Genomic DNA, 22,216 nt, shown 5'->3' on the forward strand with positions numbered 1-22,216 from the left:
CAAAAAACAAAAAAGAAAAGCACTTTTTTAGAATAGCAGTTTTTTAAAAAGTGTTAAAGATGTCCTCCCTATTCTATTTTTAAATTTTCCTTTAAACTCATGATAACACACAAACCCATTCGCTTTGTTAATTACAGACTCAGTTTTATTAATCAATTCTTGGTTCATGGAACTTTTTTTGAAGAATACGCATTTTCAAATCAAGTATTACTTTGATTATTAGTTTGACTTGGCTGTTTTTTGTATTTATTATTATTATTATTATTATTATTATTATTATTATTATTATTATTGTTATTGTTATTATTGTTTGTAATGAAGAAGACTGCCACAGTTCAACTGCTTTCGTTGTCTGGTGTAGGGAAACTACATAGAACTGATTGTAAAACCGATTACAACAATAAGATTCAACACTCACAGCCTGCTGTCATGTTGATGGGAATTAACCCTAAACCTCAAGGCATGGCGAAGGCATAGTCAGGGTTGTGTCAGTGTTACTAGTATAAGATACTAAGAGAAGTAAAAGTTTGCCTGTGATTGGGGATTCCTGTTTTGCTGTGTGTTGTTAATGTTGCTTTAAAAGGGGAATTCTATACAAATCTCTGAAGCAAAGTGAGACAGAATGTGGGCAGGGCTTCACTATTGCAGCAGTGCTCTGAGCGCGTGAGAGGGAGGGTGGGTGGAGATACCGTGATGTCATCACCGCAGGGGTCCAGGCATTGTTTCCATCTGTTGGCTGCTCTCTGTGTTGTGTTTTGAGAGCAGCTCATAGAATGAACGAGAGTGCCGAGTGATTGATGCAATGTTAGGAGGAGTTGTGTTTGGGGATTTAGAAGCGGTGTTCTGCTGTTTGAAATGGCTGAGACCCAATAAAAAGGTAAGGCTGCCTTTGGCAAGCGTGTTAATTATTTTACATAGTGTTTTTTGCTTTTAAATTCGTAAAGATGAGATCTTATCACCATTTGACCTCCTGTGTTGTATATACAGTATGCTGGTATTCTAACCCTTCAAGTGTCTTAGTCCAGTTTAGTTTTATGCTAAAATAATATACACTCTATGGATTAGACACCAGACCTTGTACTGTTTACACATACGCTGTACTTTTACACTGTTTTAAGGCTGTCACCAAATTTCCCCTAAAGGGAAATGTAAATGCAGGAAGGTGTGGCATTGAATAGGATGGTAGGCGAGTAGCTTGAAGTGTTGCTCGCATGGAGAGTCCCTTGCCTGGGGGCTGCCCAAGACCCTGTGTTTTTCAGGCACACTTGCATGCTCCCCCCGTGCTTTGTGACATTTACCAGGAGACTGCACGGTAAAGGTTACCCGCCTTCAGAGACACTGTCACTGGGTTTTATGCGCCCGTACTCGACACTCGGTCCTGTATTGCTAACTTACAGTGCGGCCCACTTTTATAAGGCTATAGTCGGGAGCCGTGGTTACAGGAGTGTGCTATTTGTTGCCTTTTATAATGAGTGGAATGGCATTATGGGGCAAGTGGGGGCCACAGCCATGCTGTCTTATTACTGGTTCTCCACTGTTCTTATGATAGTGGAGGTACTTTTAGGGGCTCATGTACTTCTACATTGACATTTGAGGACCGCTCTTCCAGTAGGGATGAAAATGAGCCCAGGAATTCCTTAGAGCATCTGTTCTTGGGGTATAAGCATCTAGATTGGCTGAGCTTATGAAGGTAAGGGTTAAACGCTTCAATTGTCAGTTGTTCAGGGTTCTCTCTCGCTCTACTATTGAATTGTCTGAGCCTGTAGAATCCCAGTTGCGGGCTACATTTTGAGTTCTTCCTGCTTTCCAGAGAAATAAAGGACTTGTTTCATCCAGGTGGTACTCAAAAGGAGCTGGCAACTCGGATTCTACACAGACAGGTAATGCAAGTTGGAGTCTGATACAGACACAGATGATTAGAATTCAGTAAAAAGCAACAGAACTCTGAATCACTCGGAGAAAATGACATTTGATACGTTTGTTGCAGTTGTTGTGGAGCTGAGGACTGTGATGTATGATTTGACAGGAACACACAATTCTTTCGAAGTACAGTTGCGGTAAACTGCAAAGATGTGTTTCTTACTGCCGTTGAGAATCATTGTAGAAATTACAAGGATAAGACTCTGCTTTTTTAAACATTCATTTAATTGACATGCATCTAGGGATACCTCCCTTTTTAAAAAGGGGAAGGGAAGGTGTTCCTTTTAACCCTCCCACCTCGTTTCCATAGAAACCTTTCTAGACGCACCCAAGGACCAGTTCACCTGTCCTGTATTTTGTAATCCTGTTAGACTTTGAGGACAAATAGAAAAAAAATAAACACTATTTTAAAATGTTATTTCGGAGTACTTTTGTTGAATTTAATTTATTTCTGTATTTTTTGTTTTTTTTGTATTCAAGATGCATGTGTAGAAACAGAGCAAACGCTGTGTCCCCATCAGCAGAGGTATAAATCCAAAATAGGATGGAAATAGGGACGAATATTACATATTACAGTAAAGGCAATCTCTCTGGAATAAAATTAACAGGTACCCTGTCAATTTAGCTGTGTGTTATTAATTCATTCATATTATTCATAATCGCCCTCTCACAACTGTGTTTTTCTGTTGCTGGTTAATTTGTGTTAGTTTTACATTTCAAACCCGCTGTCTCCTCTCTCTAATCTTTTTAATCAATGATTATTGTATTTTGTAACTGCTGTTTTCTCGTGAAAATGCATAGGATTGTATCTGAGCAAGGCTGATCAAAAAAAAAAAAAATCTACCTTCGAGAGCCAGTGGAAGAGTTAGGGTTGAGGAACAAGATCAGCTTTAACCAACACATCAAAACGCGACTAGCTTAAAGATATATATGCAAACTGGCTGTTTCAATGATCAAACTGTGCAGTAACCTCTACAGTCTGCTATAGCACTCTGAATGACAGTATCTTAGATATCCCACGAACTCTACCCTACTGCATCCCTTATACAAAAGTGCAATAGTAAAAGCATTGCAAAGAAGCATGGTGAAGCATAGGTAAGCATTGCAAAGCCCAGAGAGTACAGTATATTAATTTTTTTTTGCAAAACAAGGTAAACTATAGTGAATGCATGTGTAACGTGCAACACTATGGTAAACTTCTATAAGGGATTGAACAGTTAGCTTTGCTAGTTCTCCTGTGTTTCAGCTCTGTCCACGCCACCAGTAGAGGTCACTGTTGCGTAGTTCTCCAGTGCTGAGTTTGATTCGCCCCCCTCATTGTTTGCTGTGCTTTTCGTTTCCCAGGTCGCAGGAGAGCAGAAGTATCACCCCGAATGCTTCACCTGTCTGAACTGCAGGGCCTTCATTGGGGATGGGGACACGTATGCATTAGTGGAGCGCTCCAAGCTGTACTGGTGAGTGCACGGCCCTCAACACTGCAGCTAACAGAATCACTTTAACCCCATTGTGTCTCTTCCTGCTGGTTTATTATTAAGAGGAAGCACGATCCTTACTGAAAACAAGCAGGAGCAATATTAGAAAACATGTTTTTTTTATATCTGTTTTATTGATTTTATTACTAATCAAACAATACATCACATGAATCATTGAAAGGTTTATGGGGGGGGGGGGGGGGGGGGGGGACTTGTTTTCTGTCCCACGTCCCTGATCTTTGCTGTGTTACCTCCTCCTTTCCTCTAGTGGGCGCTGCTATTACCAGACGATTGTGACTCCGGTCATTGAGCAGATCCTGCCGGACACTCCGTGCTCCCGGATCCCGCACACTGTCACTCTGGTGTCCATCCCCGCCTCCACCGACGGCAAGCGTGGCATCTCCGTGTCCATCGATGAGGGCTGCAGCTCCAGTGGGTGTGCAGCCGACCACACACACACAGTCAGAGTCAAGGAGTGAGTCTATCAGCCAGGGATCCTGGTCCTCGGGGTTGTGCAACATGCTTCTATTAAAATAAGAAAGCACTTCTTTCTTTTAGCATGTTTTATAAACGGCTACAGTAAAAAGAACAGGTTGGAAATCTGTATGACAAACAAGTGGTTCTACATTTCTGAATGGAAAGAGGTGGTTTCAATGGCCCAGCCCGACAGCCTGCAGATCCTGCAAGCATCGTGACTGCTTGAAATAAACGTTACCCGTGTATTTTACCTTTTACAGATTAGACACGGAGTGCATCAGCCCGGATGTGAAGAACTCGATCCATGTCGGGGACAAGATCCTGGAGATCAACGGGACGCCGATCCGAAACGTTTCTCCAGATGAGGTGAGACTCTTAGCAGGTCCTTAGTGTGCAATCATTGGGGGTGAGGTCACAAGCTCTGACCTCAGAACAGACCTCGGAGGAATAGTCGCTCTGGAGAATAGACACTTGGGTGCAGTGACAATGTGTGTTTTAATCCAGACTCCTGCCTCCCACCCCCCCTCAGATCGACCTGTTGATCCAGGAGACAAGCCGGCTGCTGCAGCTGACCATAGAGCACGACCCCCACGGCTCAGGGTCAGAAGCGAGCCCGCTGTCCGACCTGTGCAGCCCCCTCAGATCTCTACCTCGCACCCCCTGCGCGGATACCAGCGGCACCCACTCTCGAGCCATCACGTAAGGGCAGCTTCACCCCGGGCACCCCGCAGGGTACGGGAAGGAGAGATACAGGGAGACAGTCAGTATTAACAGTGTGACATGGGGGGTAGTATTTATCAGCAGGTATTCAATAAGTCCTTTTCGTTAACATGTTGATTTTAAAAAAAGAAAAGCTGTCCTCCCTCACATTTACAATGAGAGGCAAGTAATCTTTCAGTCAGCTTTTAAAACACTCAATGCAGGAGTTAGTTGCCATTGATTGGCACCCAGATTGTAAACATGAGGGAGGACAGATTTTCTTGTTTTCAAATCAGTGTTTCTGCACACCCCTAATACGACGCATCCTGTTTGTTTTGGTTCTTTGTTTGGTGAGGACCCCAGAGGGCGGTGCTGACCCTCCTGCTGCCTGTGTTTTCTGACCTCCCTTTTCCTCCGTGTTTCGCTTCTCCAGGAGGAGCTGCAGTATTGACAAGTCTCCCTGCTCCAGCCACACAGCCTCCCCCCATTCCCAGCGCAAGGATATCGGCCGCTCCGAGTCCCTGCGCGTCGTCACCACCCAGACTCACCGCATCTTCCGCCCCTCGGACCTCATCCATGGGGAGGTGCTGGGGAAAGGCTGCTTCGGACAGGCCATCAAGGTACTGCACCTGCCTCGCTCACTGTTCTGCAATTGTGAAATGAAGACCAGGGCCCTTGTACTGTAAAGCGTAGTTAGAAATAAGACTCCTATGCATAGCAGTTTCGCCCATTCCAGGTTTTAATACAAGCTTGATTAGCCACAGCGCATCAGTAACAAGCTCAGGTGTGTCTCATTAAGCCCGTAGTAAAACCAGGAATGGATCAAAGTGCTCTGCAATGGGAGTCTTATTTTCATCCTTGGTACACATGTACAATTTACTGAATTTCAGCTCATGTCTTCATCAGTGTGCTGTGGTTAAATCATTAGCCAAATGCTTGGTTACCTTCTTATACATTTTACACCAGAACTTATGATTTTAAGAGTTTGAAGTTATGTATAGTGGATGTAGAATAAGTACAGACAGCAGGTGGCGACAGGTTGAGGTCGCTTGTTTTGACTCCCATCCAATTTTAACTAGAAGATTTAAATGTGTATTTTCAGTTAGAGTACATAAAAAAAATTCTTCTGAACTGCTTGTTTATTGTAATGTGTCATTTTAGGGCATTCTTTGCTGGGTGTAACCAGCAAGCCTACAGTATAAAGAGACTGAAATTCTTCATTTGAGAGTCCACTTTTCTTTGCCTACCAAAAAAACTGTGCAGAGGAACAGAATGTGCTAAGCGAGGTCGAAGAGGCTACCGCGAATATGTCATGCTGATGTCACTTCCTTCCCGCTGCTAGGTGACGCACAAGGATACTGGGGAGGTGATGGTGATGAAGGAGCTGATTCGTTTTGATGACGACACTCAGAGGACCTTCCTAAAAGAGGCAAGTCTTCACCAAGAGAAACCGTTGTTGAATAGCAGTGCAGCAGTAGTGCTGTCTGAATCACGTTCGGGCAGTTTAGTAGTTTAATATATCCTGGAATGCAACATCATTTATGGGTGTCACTAAAACATGTCAGTCTGGTAATAGTTTACTGCAGAGTGGCCAAGTCACATTACATGTTATAACCCTTACACTGCAGGGTGTTGCCTGTGCATTGTTTTAAGCACCATGCTTGAGACTACGCAGTTATAGATAGCTGTGCGTTCAATTACAAGACAAAATAAAGAGGATAATGTCACTCTATAGCAAATAAAGTCCTTTTTATATAGAAAAAGCAGACGCTCAGGTTGGACTGGGAACAAGTAGATCAATCAGCAGTGAGCGTGGATCTGTGCTCTGGGCTTTTTTAAATTGCATTGGTCTTCCATTAGTTAAGCCATGTTCAGTTTGTAGGCACGTTTCATTATTAGCTCCAGAAACTTCCCTGTTTTAGAGATTGTTGAGATTGTGGCTGTTTCCGGTACTAAACTATGCTTTAATTCCCAATTGCTTTTAAGCCAGGCCAGGGCATGCATGCAGAGTCAATATACATATATATTTTTTAACAGAGATAGATGTTTGCATTGGTATTTATGTCACCAAAACAGCAAGGAAATGGATGTTAATAATTGTTCTTGTGCACAAGACGAGACTCTTAACAGAAGTGTAGCTGCAGCTGATGGGATCCACTGTGGACGTGACTCCTAACCCCAATAAAACCATGTGCTCCTCTCCCCCAGGTGAAGGTGATGCGTTGCCTGGACCACCCCAACGTTCTGAAGTTCATCGGGGTTCTTTACAAGGACAAGAGGCTCAACTTCATCACAGAGTACATCAAAGGAGGCACCCTGAGGGACATCATTAAAAAAATGGTGAGCATTGAACTTGCTTTCATTTTCATTCCGGGCACATATTTTAACCAAAGGCAACGCAGCGAGGGCGGAGATGCTGTGGGCTAGGACCGCGCTGTACTGTAGCCTTATATTAATAGAACAGGAAACCATTCAGAAAAGTGCAGTGGAGACCAGCCTTTGCACTATGATAGATAAATTCCGTTATTTAATTTTGGAGCTGCTACCAGTTTTGAAACCACTGCATGCACAATTTGTGCTAACCTGAAAATAAAGAACAGTGAATATAGAGCAAAGGGGTGAGCTGATGCATCCGTTTGAAGCACAGCACCGTGCATGTGATAAAGATAAGTAGAAATAACTGCACCATCTCCTTCACTGTAGTATTGTCTTTATTTCTCCTTTAGGAGAGCAAGTATCCATGGAATCAGCGAGTGAGTTTTGCCAAGGATATTGCAGCTGGAATGGTATGTTTGTGCGTGGGGGGGTTGGTAACAAGGCTGTCTGTGTAATGAGCCTTACTGAACTTTTAAATGCCTCATGCAAATCAAACAAATATGTTGCTGCTAAATACAAACTGCTGTCTGTTTGCATTACGCCCCTCTGCACGTACACAGATAGAGGAACAAATGTGACCATCGGAAATGCACTCCTGCCGCTGTGTGGTTCTACGCAGTACTGCAGCTGCTTTTTTTTTTTTTTTTCATGATCTGAAAGAAAGAAAATGTCAGTTTTAAGAATGTGCACCTGCACTAAATTGTTTACCAAATGTGCTTTTGATTAATATTGTTGTTTTTTTTGTGTGTTTTTTAGACCTACCTGCATTCCATGAACATTCTCCACCGGGACTTGAATTCATACAACTGTCTTGTTCGAGAGGCAAGTCTTTCTGCCTGTCTGTCTATTCTAATTGCAGTCAAACCTGCCCCTAGCAACCATTCAAGAGACTAGTTTCACAGACCCTCGCTGGCACGAATCTTGGACTGCTTTACCTAAGGTAACATGAGGTTGTCCATCAGTCAGGATCTGTGAAACCAGTCATGGAAGTCTAGAAAGGGGTAACATTTTCACACATCAATGACCCCAATGCATTCCTTTCTCCTGCCATTGCAGAACAAGAGCGTGGTTGTGGCTGATTTCGGGCTGTCCCGGCTGATGGTGGAAGACAAGCACCAGACAGACAAGCTCTCCGCCAACAAACTGCCGACGCTGAAGAAGCGGGACCGGCGAAAGCGCTACACTGTGGTGGGGAACCCTTACTGGATGGCTCCTGAGATGATCCACGGTAAGAAGGGTTGAGTTACACTGCAGTTCAGCAACACACGCTGTCTTCCAATAATCACATGAACCGGCTTTAACCTCCGCGTTGCATTTGACATCCCTGCAGGAAAGAGTTACGACGAGAAGGTGGATGTCTTTTCCTTTGGGATCATGCTGTGTGAGGTGAGCGCATTCGGGAATTTGAAAAAGGAATTTGTGCTGAAGCTTGCTTTTACAATCGGTATGGGCTTAATGAATGTGCTCCAGCGACGCTGCATGATAATAAACACGCATTCAAACTGATTGTTTCAGATCATTGGCAGGGTCAGTGCAGACCCAGACTACCTGCCCAGGACGATGGATTTCGGTCTCAATGTCAAGGGCTTCCTGGACCGGTTCTGCCCCCCTGACTGCCCGCAGCCCTTCTTCCCCATTGCAGTTCTGTGCTGTGACCTGGACCCAGAGAAACGGTAAGAACCTTGACTATAACCCCTTGAAGAACTGTGTTCACAAAACACATACAGTGCGAAGTCTGCACAGTTTGATTGCGAAGCAGAAAATCGAGCTGATGTAACATCATCGTTTTTGTTTACAAAGCTTTGTGAGTGTAGCCCATACTATTTATATATCCACCATGGATCTTTTCAGCATTCTTTAGCAATAACACTGCTCTGGGTAAACAAGAGAGGTTTAGAAACAGTATTTAACCCTTTGAGGTACAATGTGTCCCACAAATACAAATGATGCTGACTTTATTTTTTCAATGAAGTGAACAAAACAGGGTTTCAAATGTATTGACTGGTTGGATTTGGTCATCCAAATTTGTCAGTTTCCTAGAGCTACTCTCAAATGTATTTTAATAAGAAACAGTTTAAACAACTGCTCAAATCCTTGTGCACCATAAGGGGGTTAATGAAAACAGAAACAGTAACAGGCACTTTCCTTAAACAGTCTCCAGTGAAAGTTTCTACAGCCGCTGACCTGTGCAGTTCCGACTCTCAGTTCATGTATTTTCTCATTGTCCTTCCAGACCCTCGTTTGCCAAGCTGGAGCAGTGGCTGGAGAACCTGAAAATGCACATGGAAAACCGGCGTCCGTTGACCTCCGAACTCGACCGGACCACGCAGGACTTCTGGCAGAGCCACACGCGCTCCGAGAACGGGCTGCACACACACCCCGAGCAGCCTGAGTAACTGGTGGGCAGGCTTGAGCTGAACTGGTAGCAATGGACATAGGAGGTGGGGTGGGGCAGGGGAGAGGGGTCCACTCACATCAAACTGTCTGCCACCATACAGGCAGCTTGCACCCAGGTGTAGCTAATGGAAGGTGGAACTGGTTTTCACTGAGACAGACTCGGACTTGGCTGTCAATTCTGGGGGTTCGAAAGCTAATCAAAGCGCACTTTCGTTATCGAACACAGAATGTCACTTCACCATCACGGCTCTAGTCTGCTGAACGTTCATTTTAATGTTGTTATCTTCTTAATCATAGTACAGGAGTAGAGAAGTCTTTTAAAAGCTCCCTGTTACTGGAATCAGTGGGGTTTATTTATACAAAAGGCACCTGTGAAACACTAAAAGTGTTGGTTTAGGTTGTGTTGAGCTTAAATATTTAGAATTTTGACATTCTATTACGTTTTAAATAGAATTGTAAAATTTAAAATATTTAAATGGGGGGGGAAAAGTTTTACTTTTAAATAGCCCTAAATGGTAGATAGCAAGATGCTTTGGTAGTTTCTGAAGATTACAGTAGAGGGCGGTATAGCATCATAACCTCAAATAGAATTCCACAGCCTCTTAGCCCCACGCAACTGTGTCTAATAGGTTATAATCATGCATTGCAAAGCACGATTATTTGTGTAACCCGATCATTTCTGATTCTGATATCCAGCTTGACTGTAAATAGTTATCGCCATCATGTAAATGTTTAAAAGATTATAACTGTACAGAAATATTTTATATATTAAGGCTCCATATTTTTTCTTAAGCTATACATTACATGAATAGCCTGGCTACACTTTTAAAGCAGCTTGCCTGGCAATGAAGTCTGCACTGCATTGTAGAGACATTTCACTGTAAAAACTAAACTGGAACTAGCCAGAAATAATGCATCTTCTACATATGTCTGTATATACAAACCCAACTACTGTCTGTTTTTTGAGGGGCACCTATTGAAATGGTTACAGTTCTAGTGCATAGATGGCACTGTGATACCAAATGTTTTCATGAGGAGTAAGGACAAAGATACTGTATCCAAGTTAGAAACCTTGTTCGGTCATTGGCCTTTCTTTATTTCAGCCCTGGCTTACTAAGGTTATTTTTACATTGTAAAATGCAATACAATTATCCCTCGATAATTCACACATCTGGTTAAGACAGTGAATTGTACAAGTACTGTATGAACCCTTTGTGTGTGTGTGAAGGCTTCTGCAAAATAACATCTGGTTTGCGATGCTTCCTATAAGCCTGTGATTCTTATCAACATTGGTGACGGCTTTGCAAAAATCAGAACTGAGAACGAATCATCCTGGAACGTGCAGAATTTCACCCCTGCGCAGAGTGGCAGCTGTGTTAAGAGCTCAAGAACACACGAGCGTGGCTTTTTCATTCATCACTACACACAATACCTAACTTTTAAACACTCGGAAGACTTTTGAGATCTAGTCATTGATTATTCAAAGCCACACTGCCTGATGCAAGGATGGGAATCATAGCTGTTGCATATAGCGACACAGAACTGATTTTTCAACTGTACTGTAGCTCACTGCGACAACTTTCAATAGACAATGTTTAAAAAGCCAGATGACTATAAATACTAATGTAAATATCTGTATTTGGGTGTATTTACACACACAAGCTGTGGATTAGCGGCATTGCATGTTGGCTTAGTGTTAATACTTCCAATGCTTCAAAGCTGTTTCTGTAATCTTTAGCCGCTTATAAACTAAAAAATGAAGGAATTAATTTAAAAAGTTGTGTACAGAAAGCAGAGATCAGCTAAAAAAAAAAAAAAAAAAAAAAAAAGTCAAACACAGAATTGCTTTAGAAATATAAACCACTGTTTTTTGTAAAGGTTTTTTTTTTTTTTTTATTTGATTTGCACCAACCTTGGAGCCTTTTCAGTTAAGGGAGACAGGTGGAGTTTTCTGTGTTAGAGCTACATTTGCCTGAGATGAGGGCTCAGGGAAAGCAGCACATTGCCACCTGCAAGCCATGTGTTGCATTTGCTTACAGAGCAGAACTGTAGAGGGGAAATTTGTCTTTCCACACTTCAACAACTGGGACGCTTGTAGTGTAGCTGCCCTTTTATTCAGTCATCATGTCTGTGCCTCCTGATTTAGCTACACAACCTAGTTTGCCAGCTATTGGTATGCATGTGTTTGCATAACCCTGGAGTCTAAGACAGGTGAACTCTGAATGCAAGACAACCGAAGTGTACGTCTGCTACAAACTGGAAAGCTCTCCTGTACTTCCTAACACCTGTAGACAGGTCCCCTATGAAAGCTGTGCCATGGTAAGCCTGCGTTCACTATAGCACTGTTTAATAATCCGTACTGTTACGGCCTTTCCTCAAACAGACTTCCCCGTTACTGAAGCACTTCAAACATACACTCGTCGAAATACTAAAATAATAATCTATAGCATTACAAGAAATAGCACTCTAGATGCACACTCTAGAAACTTTGCGTGCACGTTCATTAAAGAAAGTTAATGTTGATGCCTCCATTGACGCACGCCATGATATCAGAACTACTCGTGGGATTGTGATGAAGCTTCATGTACCAAGTCTTTACCACCAGAGATTATTGTTTGCCCATAGCCAGGGGACTGACAGTAAAGAATAGTGTGAAACACTGGCTGACATTTTGCAAGGTTGAAACATGACACCTCTTCATAAGGGACCATTACTGCTGAACGGAGCTGTGCCTTTCTGTTAAAGCTAGCCTTACCAACTACTTGTAGTTATTTTATATCATAAAATGTCCACCTGTATAGGTTTTATACCATTGCTAATAATTATGTTTTAATATCTTCTGTACTGTAACTTGTTTTTTTTTTTTTTTTTTTTTATTTGTCATATTTCCATCGTCCTGTTTTTTAATTGGTTGTATTTTATTTTGTTTTGCACAAGCTGTGAAAATAAGAATATGCGCACTTTAATCTGGGAAGTGAAGATGAGGAGGTCCAGGGACAAGTCTCTGTATTTTAGGGATGGGAAAGAACTCCCATTCCATAGCAGTTTGATCCATTCCTCGTTTTCCTGAGTTTAATAGCACACACTTGAGCTTCTTACCTTTGCACTGTGGCGAAGCAAGCTCGTAGCAAAACCTGGAATGGGTGAAACTGCAATGCATTAGGAGTCTTATTTCTGGTATTTCACTGCAGCTGGAATAAAATGGCCGATCCCTCAAAGCCTTTTTTGTGTATGCCTGTTTCTTTCACAGATTGTGTTTGTTTACTGCGGTGTGTTGGAGTTCACTCTCCAGAAGGATGCAGCATATATATATATATATATATATATATATATATATATATATATATATATATATATATATATATATATATATATACACACATGCCTTTGTGACAGTAGTTGCAATAGTCAACCTCAAACCCTGGTATTACGTCATTTGTGTATGTGCAGCGTTCCAAAGTATTCTCTATTTATTTGCTTATTTGCAAGAAAGATGGGAATATACAGGAAATGATATATTTACCGTTACAAAAAACAGGACGTAAACAAGCGTGGGAAATGACCAGGCGTTTGTTTATATTAATTGGACATTATTATTGTTATTATTTTTTTATTTAAAACACACGCACACACACCTGGATACTTCTGTTGCACATCGATGCCGAACATGAATGGGTTTACTGTGGCACTACCAAATCTTTAATAAAAAAAAAAAAAAAAAAAAGCTACAGTAATAACACACACGACTTAAGTATTACCCGGTCACAGCAACCCCATGGCCATGGTGAAGTGCCCATGTGCTATTGTTTTGCTCCTCCTGCTGCTGAAGTCCCGGCTTTGTGACGTCGGCAGAGTACGGCTGTATCTATCCCCGCAGAGCTGCAGTGGAGGACAGAGGCACCGTGGACAGCAGCTGAGTGTAAACCGCCATCTGCTGTGTAGACAGGGAGGAATTACTGCAATCAAACACGAGAGAAACAAACAGAGCATTCGCTTTGAACTGTGTGTGTGTGAGAGAGAGAGAGAGAAACGGCAAGAAAGCCTTCGCACAGATGTTCAGCGGTAAGTCTGCAAACTATATATATATATATATATATATATATATATATATATATATATATATACACACACACACACACACACACACACACACACACACAAGCCCCCCAATGAGGTCGCTGTGGCCCCTTTAATTACAGTAGCTGCCTGAGTCTTTTCAGGAGTTATTTTCCCATAGTAGCTACACAACATCCGTTCCCAGCACTCTTTTATGTGGTCGGTCTCTCTCTCTCTCTCCAGATGTTTGTGCGCTCGCTTTATTGCTAACAGCAACATCTGCAGCGTGTCGATCCTTTCCCCTGCCTGTCGGTTTATTGTAATTACCCACAGCCAGCAGAATGGACCGTTTTGTAGACGGTCACTTGAATTGAATCTCAGCAGTTCAGTGCAGTTCCTTTAGCCGAGTCAATTTTTCTTGTTGATAATTTAAAATCCCCATGTTAGATTTATTAAGGCGTTGCAACAGCAGCCCCTGCTGGTCAGACGCTTAGGCTGAATTTTTACACCCGATAATGGGATTGATGAACTGACTGACATTCATCTCTCCTGTGCGGATTGCTGTGGTGAGGGAGCATAACTGGACACTCTTATAAAGAATAACTGCCTCTGTACATTTAAAGAAATTCAATTAAAAAGTAATAGATCACGTAGCTGGGTTAAGAAATACAGTAAACAGATTTTCTTCAGTTTAATTCAGAGTGTAAGGTTTTGTTTCTCTTCATATTTGTAACTGCGTTCCACGCAGCCCTTAATCTTCTTGTGGAATCTGGTAAAGTGTATCCAGATGCTCAGAATGGTGTGAGCCCCCCGTATTCTGTCGTGATATCAGCAGATTGCAGGAGATGTGCGAGTGCTCACTGCTGCACAGCTCTGTGAAGTTATTCCAGTTCTAGAAATACAAACTCAATGGACAATAAAGAGCACTGGGTTTTCTACAGGGCCGTTTTGCAGCCGTTTACTTCTTTTGCAGTTCGTTTCCAGTACATTAGGCATAATGATCCAGGCTGAGTTTAGTGAGCGGAGAGCATCGTGCGTAGGCTGCATGTTATGGTTTACTACATCAAATCAGCCAATCAGAACGTGTGGTGCTTTAAATACTGTGCATGCAGGAATTGCGTTACTTTGTTTAACAAAGTTTTATGCATCAGACTGTTTCTCTCTCGTAGTTTGGGAAGCAAAGGGTTAAGGGCAACGCGTTATTCTATTTTATGGGGGACTTGTCCCCAATCACTGTTTGATTGTAACTGGGTAGCATTAAACTAATTGCAAATGGCTGTGATCTTCCGAGAATATCACATTAAATTTGCAAAGGTTGAAATGATCTGAGGCTAGTAGATGATTAAATGCGATCAGCTGGTGCTGTACATTCCCGTCTGAATAAAGCCCTGGAGGCAACGACTGATTTATAAAAACTGGATTGCTAGCTGGGACAGTTTTATATCCCCAAGTAAAAATGTCAAGGAACGACACAGACACTGTATTACACATCTGGCTCCTTATCCAATAAAGGGGAGGGACCTATTAACTCCACCTTGAGGCCTGTGTTTCGTTTTTTTCTGTCAGGCCGAAGATGAAAGTAACTTTTTTGCTTTCACATAATACTTTAATGATACCAAGAGAAGATTCCATAAAAGCTTGGGCTTGCTCCTAATCTGATAGACACTGTGTGCCATGTTCAATTGAACTGTAAAAGCTACAAAAGCATATCAATCTAAATTAAACCCAGCCTGTGTTTGTCCTTCACGGTGGACCAGGGAATCATTCAAGCTTCAGGTTTCTAATGGCTAAAACTGTATTTAACAGATCATGTCCTTGGTTTGGGTTGTAGGGATAGAAACAGAGCAGCATGCTATGAGATTACCCCTTATAATGCATTGACATCTCATTGAATTGAACAGAAAGGCAAGGGCTTGGATGCACATCTTACCATTCAACTGAAGAGCAAGGTCTAGCTGAGAGGCAGATACGGGTCTGGTAATGTCAGCATTGTTACTGGGAGGAGATTCATTATACCCTCTCTCTGTGGGTACATAGTGGGATCAGTTCATCTGATTTTACAGTCCATGATGTACAGTAATTCGCTGCCATTTGGACAGTCAGTAGGAGGATATGCACAGAGGCTCTAGCAGTAAATCAGCTCCATTCTTGTGTGTAGAGGAATTGGCTTTTTGCGAACCTGCCAACTTAGCGTAATTGACACAGATGGGAACGTTCCCATAATAATAAATACAAGCTCTGCCTGTTTTGAGAGTCTGGCTAATTGACTGATTTGCAGGGAGACCAGGGATTAATTCTAATTCTTATTACGCAGACTTGTAGCTGCACTGTGCCAACATACTATGTTGAATTTAATGTCTAATGCATTTCTTAACTGTTTGGAAAAATAATGCACCGCTAGTTAAGGACTAGCTTTCAGCTACATTGCCTTCCCTTGTATTTCAATAATCTTAAATTGATCTGATTATTACTGTGGAGATTAAAACTTGAGACAATGTTGAGCTGCCACCCAAACCCATCCTTAAAATACACTACCTTCCAATTCACAATCCAGACCCATTTGAAGTTTGTGAGAAAAACACATTTAGTAGATTCCCTTAATTTGTTTTAAAACTGTGCATGAATAAGGGATTGAACTTAATTGCTTACCAAAATATATCCAAAATATACAGGTAAGCACACATAGGCATGCTGGAGTCCCATCCCCATGTGCTTTTGTTTATATCCAGCTGTGGGCAGGTGATGTCATCGCTGGGTGACATCAGCAGCCTGTGGCTGTGCTTCTGTGCGGCGCAGGCTGGAACTCCAGAGAGTCCAGCTTGAGACAGCAAACAGAACTGAGCTCCCCCATCTGCTGCTTTTACTCCACCCAGCAAAGCACAGAGCAGAGGGGAAATCCAAGCACACTGCAGACAGCAGGGAAATACAGTCCCGGGCAATCGATAGATCTCAACATAAAAGCGAAAACTGTGAAATCAGATTGAGAACTGCAACATGAATAACGTAACGACCAGCGGCAGATTAAGAGGTCTGTACATGGGTAAGTTTTAAATGTCTAGACAGACGGATAAGAAAGGTGACCTGCAGTATAAAACTAATTGAAATAGAAACCAGCAAAAGCTAAAATAGCGTTAGCAAATTGTGCAGTAGAGACGAGTACTGTTCCTCTCTAGGTTTAGCAGTTCCATTTGTTTCACACAGTTTGAAATCTAGGTCTCCTAATTAAAGAAATTGATCCCTTGCGGACAGATTTACTGGAGAAAGGTTAGCTTGCAGTGGCTTAGGAAAGGTGCCTGTAAAAAAAATTCAATGTGACAAAAGATATACTGTATTGCAATTCAGACGTTTTACTAAGTTTCTGCCAAGGGCCGGCTGTAATAACAATTGCAGGTATGTGATAAGTGTATTGAGAACTAAAAAAAAGAGACGTGTAATGTTTGCAAGTTAGTGTGTTTGGAAAACTTGTGGCTTAGCTGGATTTGTGCTTGCTGGTCCACTGTTTGCATGCAGAAGTAAAATATGTTCTTGAATACATACTTTTGAATGTGTGCATTAGCAATTGTTGGAAACAATGCACACATAAATATACATGATAAGAAGTTTGTATTTCCTATATGTGTTGTACTGCAGCAGTTTCTTTGTTGCGAACAGCCTGTCGCAGTAAAACCCTTTTTTAAAAGCATCAGATTGGCTGTGCTTTCTAAGAGACTCTTTGAAGGGACTGCAGTTAGTTGTCATTTTTTTTTTTTTTTTTTTTTTATATTCTGTGTAAGTGGCTCAGCACATGAATGCTAAACTCCCTTACACATACTGTACAAATAAACACAGGACACTGAAACTGGGGTTTAGGAAATAAGAAACCTTGTTCTGGATTGCAGATTTAATTCCTACCATTGGGGGAGGCAGCGAGCAGACCACACTGCAGTATGCAAGTAAAGCTGATCTGTATTTCTGGAAGTGACACGGTTCCAGGGAACGGTGGTTTAAATCCCTATGTTTAAAGCATTGCTTTTCATTCCTGTAATGAAATACTTGGTTGGGTTAAGTGTCCTGTGCTAGTGTTATTTTGAGAATAGGAAACGCACAGAGATAAATGTGACGGTATGAAACGCACCCTGTCGCAGTAGAAGTGCTTTTTGTTTCTTGTTTTTAACGTGTTCTCATGTTCTTTGTTTTTTTTCCCCCTGATTTTTGTAACACGACTCTTCAATAACCTGCTTCTTCTCTCTCCTGGGTTTTGGGATGCTCTGCTCTTCTTCTACCTGCGGCCCTCTGACTGCCTGTGGAATCTCCACTCTTCCAGATACCGAGGTAGGAAGCTGGGGGATTTATACTTGATAGCTCAGTTTTTATTAAGATGCGTGCATAGTTGCAATTCCAGGAGCTACTGCTGGAGGAGCACGTATGAGTTATGCCTCGCCACCATGCAGTGTTTGGGAAATTGCAGCCAGCATCAGAGAAATATTCTGTGGGAAAACTCCATGATATTCCAGACAGATATAACCAGTATTTAAATTTCACAGGATTTGCGCTACAGATTTGCTTGGTTTATTGCACAAACTTACAGCTAACAAGTGCGTGCAATTGCTCCAAAGGTCTGGTTTTGAATGCTTGCTACCTGTACTGTCATTGCAGTTTTGTTACAGTGTTCTGAAGTGTACAAATAAAGTGCTGAGCAATGCCTGGTACACATTTGCTTGGTGGTGCATGAACAGGTCTTTTTCATGTTGAATGGGATCGTCATGTAATACTGGCATAGTGCACAGACAGATGAGAAATTGTACAGTAAAATGTTTTGTATTAAAGACTGCAGCCCCAGCGATGTTGTTTATTGGTTTCATTGCCATTTGTCACATCATAAGGGCAGACCTGTGATGGATCTCCCTTCAGGCTTTCAGAGCAGAGCCTTGCGATCGCAGGTGTTGCTCACAATTGGGGACAAGCAAAACAATGTGGTAGAGACACATGCTGTTGGAATTTTTTTTTTTTTTTGTAATAAAAGGGATATGGTAATTTGATCCTGATCTGCTGCTGTCAGTACACAGCCTCCACACCCCTTCTTTGTTTCAATGTGTACTCTAATGGTAAGCTCTGGGGTATGTATTCTGTTTAAGTATAGACAACAGCATTCTACATGCAAGGTTTTACCAGATACAAGCTTATTGTATTAAGTGTTCAATCCCAAATTTTATATATATATTTTTTGATTGCACAATTAAAGTGTGTGTAATATAAAACAGTTCAGTTAGCACAAATGTTTGGCTATGAAAACATGTCCAGTGCAGATGGTGCTGATATGTGGGAGGGTTATCCTTTGCAGAGAAGATTTAAATGGTTTTCAATGAAGATGCATCGTATGTCAAGGATTGGTATTTTACAATGCATTACTTGCATAAACCCCACTGAGACCAAGAGATCAACAGAGAAGCTCCTGAAGAGGGTCCTGCCTTCCAAAATCAAGTGTCCAGTAAGCAGACTCCCAAAGTCAAGAACATCTGGCTGCTGCAGAGGCCGTCCTTGATTTGCGAAGGTGTTGTGTTCTCACCTTTGTGCAAAACCCACATGCCTGCGTTTGTGTTTGCTCTGCACTAAAAACAGGACTCAAGCTGGGTTTAAATTCAAGGCTTTACTTCCAAACTTTACTATTGTAGCAAACAAACTAGTGTGAGAAAAGGCCTGCGTGTCAATGGCAGACACAACCTTGAAGAAAAGGGATTTCTGTAGAACTCTGGCCCAGCCCTGAAAAGGTGCAGCGCACATGTAATGCTGTTATTGTCTCAAAGTTTGCTACCACAGAACCATTGGAAACTCAAATTAGACTGGTGATTTACTCTGCGTAATGGCTTAATGCAGCTGTTAGAAACAAGATAGCCTTATTTGGTTCTCTGTCAAGACTGGGTTAGATGTGGTTGACGCTTGGAGGCTGGGTGGCAGAATGGATTGTCAATGGGATGCAAAGACTTTCCAAGTTAATGGTGTCTTAGTTTTGGGTGGTCTCCCTGTTTAACAGGTGATCCACTTCATAAAAACTGTCAGCTTTGCAGAGAGACAGTAGACTGAACTACCTCTGTTCCCTCTAAGAGGGTAAAAGCTCCCACTGTGGTTCCCAAGTTAAAATAATCGTACACATTGACATTATTTTTAAATGCTGGCATGCTTTAGTTTCTCCGTTTAGCTCATGCAACATGCCAGCCAATGAACACATTCACGTTTTGAGTCAGATTGGCCATAGCTTCTTGGAATGTACAGTATGCACTTCGTTACCATGGTTTTCCCATTGGCAGGCTTCTTCAATGGGGACGGCTTTCAGAACTGGAATCTGAAATTCGCATTCCATTTGCCCCCACTATGACATAACTATGTTTACAGAAGTTGTGTATTTTAAAGTGACAGGGCAGAAGAGATTTAGTATTGTTGAAGATGCCCCCGAAGTGTAACTGACTGTTACAGCTTGCTCTGCCTGCAGCAGAATTAGAAGAGGATTAACCACGTCTATAAATAGTCTCCAGGTATTGCTTGTAATAGGATGTGACACTAATGAGCACCTCACGTTGTACACAGCCACTCAGATTTAACCCTTTCCCGATTGTCAGCAGTGATTAATGGAGGATGATCAGGGATTATAGTGGTCTGTAAGGAATTACTATACTACAAGCCCACAACAGGGTTTGGACAGGGCTGAAGAATTGCACAGCTATGGCCAAACCATTCCACCTGCAGAATGAACTAATTTTGCTTCATAAAATCGAATGAAATCTGCTGAATGACTTTACGGCAACAGATTGAGCTACATACCACCTTTCGCTCTCCGATGAAGCAGCGCAGGCAGGCGTCTATTAGCCGCGCACTGGAGAGCCTGCCAACTCTATAAATATCCCAGCCTCTCGTTCTCATGGCCCCGGGGGCATCGGTGGCACGTCATGAAAGAGAGCGCTCTTGGGCTTTGGTTTGTTTTGTGTGTGGCAATGAAAACCTAAAAATATAACTCCGGAGTCAGACGTTTCTTTGTTCTGGAGTCCAGCGCCCTCCCTAGTATGTGTGAAAATTCTTCCACCCGTCTCTTTCCTTCTAGGGATTAATAAGGAGGCTATAAAAGCTAAAACTGTCCCTCCTGGATCCTACTTGACTTGTATTTGCAGAGTGCGTGCGAAGGCTGAACTCCCTCTGTGCTTTGTCCAAGGCTGGGGGTATTATTAATTGCTTTCAATGGCTGTGTAACCAGATGTATGTATTACCATTAAACAGTGTTAGCCAACGGTTCAACCGCTATGAACATGGTCAACCCTGATTGGTTGTTTGAATGGCCATGCTTGGTCAGTGGAACCACAGCCAAACCACGTTCAGCTCACTGTGGTTGATTGAATGTCTGGGTAATCTATTACCCACCCAAACCACAGTTTGCATCACTGAAAACAAACTACTGGGCTATGTTTACAGTTTATGGTGCACATAAACCAGTAATAGAACACTGCAATGTTTCAGTGGAAAGGACAGTAGTGAAATCACCAGTTTTCTATTGTTTATTTAGACAGGTGCACAGGCTCTTGTTACACAGACCTGAGTAAACCTACTGTACTTTTCAAGGTATACTGTACAAGATTAAATATGGCTTGGCTTAACTTTTTGATTTGTAAGGGTCTATTGTCTTGAAGCAGCTTACGCAACACAGCATCCTGGTTTCAATCACTTGCTTGCTGCTTGGTAGTCTGTAGTGTTCAGTGGCAATCTTGGGGAAAGGTGGTTGTGTATTTCTGCAGCTGTGAGTTCTAACAATGTCCCAGCTGTGAGTGGAGCTCTTCCAGATGTGTAGCGGTCAGAGGAGGAAATACCAGACGGTTTGGCACGTAGCCTGGATACTGCAGGTCTCTACACAGGCAGGGAGCGAGAGGCTGTCCCTCGTCTCCCGGAGAATATCACAGACACCACACCGTCAGAAATGACTGGGGCAAGGACCAGCCAGGAAAAACAGGGAGCCTTCCTGTGATCAGGACAGGGAGGTCGCAAACATGAAAGGCCATATTTTCCAAAAGGGTTTTTAATTAACTTCCTATTTTTTGAAAGCAGTAAAAATGTATTCAATTTTCATTTTACCAAACTGAAACCAAAACTACTATGTTATGTATTTCAAGTTCTCTTAAGCACTCTCAGTGAGTTTTGAATCTCATTTTGTAACATCAACATGATTTATTTTATATCTCCTTCCAAAAACTTAGGAGTAAAGTTATTGGCACTTTAAAAGTAGAAAAAAAGCTGGATACCCCACGAGCGATTTGATTTTGTTCTTTCTTTAGAAGCACTGGCCTTGGCAGGCCCAGCCTCTGCCCTCACAGAGACCCACAGCTGAAGCAGCTTAGCCAAAACAGTTGTGCTAAATCAGTCCGCTTTTACACACGCACACGCACACACACACACACACACACACACACACTCGGTTCCATATCTTAAACCTGGTGTGCATTTCCATCCGATGAAGTCAGGAAGATCTGTCCAGGTGGTCTACAGGTTCAGTCTCCCCCTTTCACAGGGGGAAAAAAAACACAGCCAGCGTTTGTTTTGAAAAGATGAAAGCCTACCAGAGTTTAATCATGTGACTGTTACTCTACAGGCCAGCGGTTAATGCCAGTGCCTCTGGTCATGTAAAAAGACGGCAAGACCGTGCGGTTAAGGTTTGGGGAGTGGGGGTGCACCAGTCATGCAAAATGATTAGCGTCTTTAATGGAGGCTGTAGTGACAGAATTCAGATGTGCGGTTGCAGTATACACACACACAGTGAAAAGTGAGCCATGCTATTCCCTTATACTAGGCGGAACTGCAAAGCC

At 42.3% G+C, this 22,216-nt stretch overlaps 2 protein-coding genes across 5 annotated transcripts in view; both read left to right on the plus strand.

Moving 5' to 3' along the window:
• The first annotated feature begins 733 nt into the window (after positions 1-733).
• On the plus strand, positions 734-12,559 carry limk1a (LIM domain kinase 1a). The gene is made up of 14 exons (XM_041241187.1): positions 734-877; positions 3,265-3,374; positions 3,661-3,867; positions 4,130-4,235; positions 4,399-4,568; positions 5,002-5,188; positions 5,911-5,997; positions 6,777-6,908; positions 7,295-7,354; positions 7,701-7,766; positions 8,001-8,172; positions 8,275-8,330; positions 8,460-8,617; positions 9,178-12,559. Exons 1-14 carry the CDS (start codon positions 803-805, stop codon positions 9,338-9,340), a joined length of 1,749 nt encoding a protein of 582 aa, XP_041097121.1. The 5' UTR covers positions 734-802; the 3' UTR covers positions 9,341-12,559.
• A 711-nt stretch (positions 12,560-13,270) lies between these two features.
• Positions 13,271-22,216, plus strand: part of LOC121308663 (septin-4) — a 38,478-nt gene continuing 29,532 nt past the window's right edge. Inside the window, exons 1-2 of one of the 4 annotated variants that reach the window (XM_041241200.1) lie at positions 13,271-13,403; positions 17,701-17,708. In XM_041241200.1, coding sequence (XP_041097134.1) covers positions 13,394-13,403; positions 17,701-17,708 — 18 coding nt within the window. In that variant the 5' untranslated portion in view covers positions 13,271-13,393. Of the gene's footprint in view, positions 13,404-16,190; positions 16,438-17,700; positions 17,709-22,216 lie in introns of those variants that run through there. The other 3 variants (XM_041241196.1, XM_041241197.1, XM_041241198.1) reach the window with 3 other exon arrangements.

The sequence above is a fragment of the Polyodon spathula genome, unplaced genomic scaffold, assembly GCF_017654505.1.
Source record: "Polyodon spathula isolate WHYD16114869_AA unplaced genomic scaffold, ASM1765450v1 scaffolds_764, whole genome shotgun sequence".
Classification (NCBI taxonomy): Eukaryota; Metazoa; Chordata; class Actinopteri; order Acipenseriformes; family Polyodontidae; genus Polyodon; species Polyodon spathula.